Source organism: Neopsephotus bourkii, unplaced genomic scaffold, assembly GCF_033783945.1.
Source record: "Neopsephotus bourkii isolate Nb327-2 ecotype Australia unplaced genomic scaffold, CSIRO-AGI_Nbou_v1 NB_354, whole genome shotgun sequence".
NCBI lineage: Eukaryota > Metazoa > Chordata > Aves > Psittaciformes > Psittacidae > Neopsephotus > Neopsephotus bourkii.
The window spans coordinates 1,438,893-1,444,909 of NW_026900860.1; the positions used below are offsets into that span (position 1 = coordinate 1,438,893).

Genomic DNA, 6,017 nt, shown 5'->3' on the forward strand with positions numbered 1-6,017 from the left:
CGGTGCAGGCTTTTTGTGTGTGTGTTCTTAGCGTGGTGTTACCACGTTAAACCATGTTATTGGTTGTACTCTAATAAAGATACCCTATAGAGAAACCGTTTTGATGTGAGAAGTCTCTTACTAGGTGAAGAGCAGGTTGGAGGTAGTCATTTGCAACGTGACACTGATGCACTTGAGATAGCAGGTGTCTGGTGAAGAGTGCATGTTCTTTTTCCATAGTACAAACACAGCTGTCAATGGTGTTGGGAAATTCTTCTTTCCTGCTTTCTTCTATGTAGTCAAAATGAGTTTGAAGATCAGGAGCTTGATTGATGCCACCAGATCCCACCCCCTGACAGCTCTTTTAAAGAGCAGGGTCCCTTAATGCCGTTGTCCCTCTTCATGTGAGTGCTCATAAAGTCTCCCGTGGCACTCACCCTAGTGCTGGTTGTAATTTAAACCTGGAATGAACTATTCCTCACTTCCTAAGCCCATTTGGAGAGCTCTGGTGGCAGAAATCCCTGCAGCCAGGCTTGAAGACATCAAATGCTGCTCTTCCAGAGCCCGTGGCTGTCTGACACAAACAGTTACAGGTTGACACACAGCTCTTGGCAGGATTCCTGAGCTGATGCATGAGCTTGTTTGGCTTGGTTCTGTTGACAGAGGTGACATAAAACACTCTCGTGCTTTTTGATGTCTTTCTTTTATACCAACAGGTCATGTTTTTAGGTGAAATTGAAGAAATCTTAGATGTAATAGAACCGACTCAGTTCAAAAAGATAGAAGAGCCTTTATTTAAGCAAATATCCAAGTGTGTGTCAAGTTCCCATTTTCAGGTAAAAAAAGACTATTAAAAGCAAATGCAGAACTTGCAGTAACTCCCCTTTTGTGGCTGCTGACTCCTAAACTTTGTGTTCCAGGTTGCGGAAAGAGCTTTATACTTCTGGAATAATGAATATATCCTCAGCCTGATCGAGGAGAACATTGATAAAATCCTCCCCATTATGTTTGGCAGTTTGTACAAGATTTCCAAAGAACATTGGAATCCGTACGTAATGTTTAAGTCCAGCTCTGGTACCATAAATCAGTTGGCTGCTGGGTCAGGTTTGGCTGAGCAGCTTGTAAATATGACTTTGTTTTGACTTAAATCAGATGAGCTCACTGAGATGATGGGTGCTAAATGGTTTTGGCAATAGCATGGGTTCACTATTCTGCAATGTTAGGATGGAGACCTGGGAAAGTACGAGGAAACGGGATGCTGCTCTTCATCCTGTAATCACATTTCATCTTACACCTTAATGAAAAATGCAAATTACTATTCCTTAGACCAATATCATTTCCAAAGGATGCTTTTGCTGTATTTATGCTTTGCTGTCCTTTCCTACTTGAGCTCAACAAACTCCTGTCAGTGTCTCCATAAGAAGTTATTGCTGCCCAGTGGGATAAGAAGGGGGCAGGATACACTCAGAGAAGAGCAATGCCTACCCCTATAAAGGGTGCTAGTGAGAAAGGAGTGACTGCTTCAGCTTACATTTAATGCCAGAAGTTAAATACTAGTGATTTTATATCGTGTTTGAAAGAAGCAGTAATCCCACTGAAATACTAAAGAGCAAGTTTGCTCCTGTCCAGCATCCTGCATTGAGCTGCAAGTCCATCTGCAGGAGGTGGAACTCATACAAAGGTCATACGAACTCATAAAGCTCACACAAAGCTCCAAAGCCAGGGTAGGCAGGTACCCCCACAACTCCAGAGTGAACCTGGGGCCCTGCTTTAAGCCCTTGGAGGCTCTGAAGTCATTCTGGAGCTGTGCAGGTGATGTGTGTAGCTGCACAGGTATCAGCTAGGCCTGAATAGAAACGAGTTCTTGGAGCATTGATAATACTTGGGATCTCAACAAATGGGAAGGATGTCCCTCTTTTCCTGACTGCAGCTGGAAGTTGCTCTGTATGAAGAAAGGGGGAGACCCAGGATCATTGTGTATGTTGAGGATGAGGAAGTCTGGGGAAGAAAGTTTGGGGTTTAATGTGTTTTGGAGGGCATAGAGACATGCTCCTACCTGTCTGTCTGATATGGCCTTAGCTACTGGCTCAAAACTAAGCTTTTCCTCTCAGAAAGCCAACACCCTGAGTAAGTTTTGTCTTCAACCCATATGAAAGCCCCTGTTCAAAGCCGGGTGTGTGGCTGGGCTCAGTGCAGAGGTGTGCTCTGAATGAGGGGATAAGGCCTCTGATGTGCAGCTGGGAGATTTCATAGTGCTACAGTGGACAGAGAGCATGGAAAAGGCAAACCTGGACCTCTGGCTGCTTCCTTAGGTGGTTCTTTCACTCCTTTCTCAAGGCTTCCCTGCTCCACAGCCTTGCACTCAGTGCTGCTGAACTGCTGGTGAGGAAAAACATGACAAGAATTGGGATTTTAAGGTAAAACGAGCATGTTTAAATGGGCAACTTGTTAATTTCCAGAGGAAGTGATGGTTGAGGATTTTGTGTCCCAAATTCACTGATCTTTCAGTGGAATCTTCCATAGGAAGCTCAGCGTCCAAACCAGAAACTGAGCACTTGTTTACCAAAGCACATCTTGTGTTGAGTCATGCTCACAGTCATGTTCCTTCTGTTGCAGAACCATCGTGGCACTGGTGTACAACGTGCTGAAAACCCTGATGGAAATGAATGGCAAGCTTTTCGATGAGCTCACAAGCTCGTACAAGGCAGAAAGACAAAGGTACATACTGACCAGTGCTTCCAAACACGTGTTGATGAGAAGAAATGGAGCTTAACTGGTGTGGCTGGGGCTGTTCTGATGTGGTGCTACCCAGCACGGGGAGGTTGCAGCAGGCAGGACCCAGCTTGTCCTGCACTGGGGCAGAGAGCCCACGCTCTCCTTAAGGGGTCACACCAGGCCTGGCTGTTAGGGGCTGCCTGGTGCTGGGTCTGAGAACAGCTGAGCTGGAGAATGCTTCATAGCTCAAAGTTCTCCCTCCTGCTGCTGACCTGCTATGCAGAGCTGCTGCGGTAGGGAGGTGGCATGCAGCACACTCTCTGTCCTGCCCCAAAGATGTGTAGTCCCTCCATTCGTTTGCATGTAAAGAACCTCCTTAGGCTGGCAGTCATCTGTGCAGAGCCACGCTACAGCAGTTCTGTGGGTTTGCTGGAGCTAAGTTAAAAGTTTTACCACTAATGGTTATCAGTTCATGCACTCGCTTTTTAACAGAGGAAACTAATTGACATTAAAAACAGCTTTGGAGAAAACCAGGAGGAATTATGGGCCTACAAGGATGCTGGAGAGGGGCTCTTCATTAGGGACTGCAGCCATAGGACAAGGGGTGATGGGTTCAGACAGAAACAGGGGGAGTTCAGGTTAGATCTAAGGCAGAAGCTCTTCCCTGTGAGGGTGCTGAGGCGCTGGCACAGGGTGCCCAGAGAAGCTGTGGCTGCCCCAACCCTGGCAGTGCTCAAGGCCAGGTTGGTTAGAGCCTTAGTAGACATGGTCTAGGCTGAGGGTTGGAACTGGAGGAGCTTTAAGATCCTTTCCAACCCAAGCCATTCTATGAGATGTGGATCTTGGGGTTTAAGTAACTGTGTCTCCACATGGCACTGCAGGCACATCTGAAACTGATCCCTCGCTCTTTGCAGAGAGAAAAAGAAAGAGTTGGAACGTGAAGAGCTGTGGAGAAAGCTGGAGGAGTTAAAGCTGAAGAAGGCGATGGCAGAGAAGCAGAACAGCTCCCACACTGTGCTCAACGCACACAGCACAAGTGCCAAGTAACGGAGCCGGGCGCCCCGGCTCGGCAGACACACACTTTTTGTACCCTTTTGAGATACGTAAGGATTTGCAAGAGAAACCTCATCAGTATAACAGCAGCAGCCACTTTTATTTCCCTCTGGCAAACGTAAAGATCTGAGTTGCAATACAGCAGTTAAGTGATGTCATACCACAGCATATTGTAAACCTGTCTGATTATCGGTATCCTGTCACCTCCAACGTTTCCTAGGCCTGAATTAGCATCCTTTAATGAGTGAAATTCTTCCGGGAGTGGTGAGAATTATGACTTGAATTTCTGATTGTGTTGCACATAGGTGGTAGAGTTTGCTCTGTACACATTTTTCCTTGTTTTTTCTATGTGCTTTTCACATCGCTGCATACTTTGGTTAAGGCAATAGAAAAGGCTTCTAGTTGTGCTGTATTTTCTCAAATAGAACCAAGGTACGTAACCAGTAACTCGAGATACTCGGTGTGTGCCCCTGGCAGCGGCAGCAGGAGCTGGGATACAGCACTGTCCTTGCAGTCCTGACTGGATTTGGAGCCAGATGTATCTAATGCTCATGTTAGAATGAGGCAAGGTAAGGAGGGAAGGGCAACTACACCAGGTTCAGTGCTCCCCCTTAGTGAGTGCATCCACCCTGTTCTTGCTGCCTCCTGGCCCTGGGCTACTTACAGATTTCCTCCTGCTACTGCTGAGGATGGAGCTTCCCCTAGAGCCCATCAATGATGCTCCTCATCAGCCTGAGGATGCCCTGCGGAGTGGTGCTCTGGGATGGCTCTGCGTTAGGGTTAGCATCTCATGGACTGAAGAACAAGACCAAAATTGGGATTATTAATTCTTTAGTAAGGAGGGAAAGATGTCAATAAACAGTTCCTTGTTTTCTTCCAAGAAAATGCAGTCTGTTTCTTACCAGTGGGAAGCTGACAATAGAAGTCTTGTCTGTTGACTTGATCAAGTGTTTTTTCACATCTTTTATCAGAGTACCATTCCAATCTCTTCAATTGCAGTTGTGTGGAAAACTTTTGTAATGAAAGACCTTTGGGGAACTGAGCAGCATTCAATAAAGTCTTTATGTTTGTATTTAGTGCTGTACATCATATCTTTGTGTTCGTAAAGACCAGGAGAGTTAAAGGGCTTTTTCAAAGCACCTTTTAACCACCCAACTCTAAAGGATCTGTGACGGGAGTGTTGGAGGGAGGTGAAGGCTGCTGGGTTTCAGGTTTGGTGAATATGATGGCTCTGTTCTACTACAGTGAGTTGTTGCTCCCATGTTTGGTCAGTGCACTGCCATGATTTGCTCTGGAAGTCACCTGAAAGTAGTAGATTTTATGGATCATAGAATCCCAGACTGGTTTGGGTTGGAAGGGGCCTTAAGGCTCATCCAGCTCTAGCCCCCTACCATGGCCTGGGCCCCTTTCCATCCTGGCACACTGAACCTGGCCTTGGCCCCTGCCAGGGATGGGGCAGCCACAGCTTGTCTGGGCTCCCTGTGCCAGTGTCCCACCACCCTCACAGGGAAGAGCTTCTGCCTTAGATCTAACCTGAACTTGCCCTGTTTAAGCATTTGTTCCCAAATGCTTCCTTAGAAGACCAAAAGGAAAAAAGGGGGTACTTTGGATATGCTTACTGCTCTATTAATCCTCTGTTAGCAGAGGATGGCAGCAGCAGCCTATGACCTGGTGTGCTCCTTTCCTTGCACCAAAGCCTTTGGAGCAAACACACCACGGGGCACTGCTGCCTTGCAGCCTCCACAGGTCTGAGCTGGGCAGGCAGACTGAGGGACTTGGAAGGAAGCAGCAGCCCCCCTGGCAGCATGGTTGGTGAGCACACGCTGCCTGAGGAGGGCAGGAGCAGAGCCGAGTGCCAGGCTCCTGAGAGACTTGTTCACTTCCTCAACAAAGACTGGGGGTAAGAGGGAAGAGCAAATCCACCTCTGCCCAGATGCCCACCTATGGAGTTGCTCGAGTTACCTTCAAGCTGGACCCATGGGGAACAGGTTTTTGTTCCTCACCTCATCCTCATGCAGGACTGCATCAACGGGGAAGCTGAATGTGAGAGGTGCTTCCAAAGAATGTACACAGCACTGTCTCAGAAGTATGGTTTAATATTAAAGTCACTCAAAACCACCATGCCAAAAATTCCAGTGTATTTTGTTACAATGCACACTCTGGGGAGGGGAGGCCAGGCTCCTGTTGGGTGCTTTACCTTCCACTCCACCTGCTTCCAGCAGTAATTGAGGGGATCAGAACCCAGCTCTTGCAAGCACTTGACTGCTCAC

The 6,017-nt window shown here is 47.3% G+C and overlaps 1 protein-coding gene across 1 annotated transcript in view; it reads left to right on the forward strand.

The window, feature by feature from the left end:
* The window catches only part of PPP2R5A (protein phosphatase 2 regulatory subunit B'alpha), a 44,351-nt gene extending 40,157 nt beyond the window's left edge, over positions 1–4,194 (forward strand). Inside the window, exons 10-13 of the mRNA XM_061348384.1 lie at positions 696–815; positions 900–1,027; positions 2,596–2,697; positions 3,609–4,194. Coding sequence (XP_061204368.1) covers positions 696–815; positions 900–1,027; positions 2,596–2,697; positions 3,609–3,741 — 483 coding nt within the window. The 3' untranslated portion in view covers positions 3,742–4,194. The remainder of the gene's footprint in view (positions 1–695; positions 816–899; positions 1,028–2,595; positions 2,698–3,608) is intronic.
* The last annotated feature ends 1,823 nt before the right edge of the window (positions 4,195–6,017 follow it).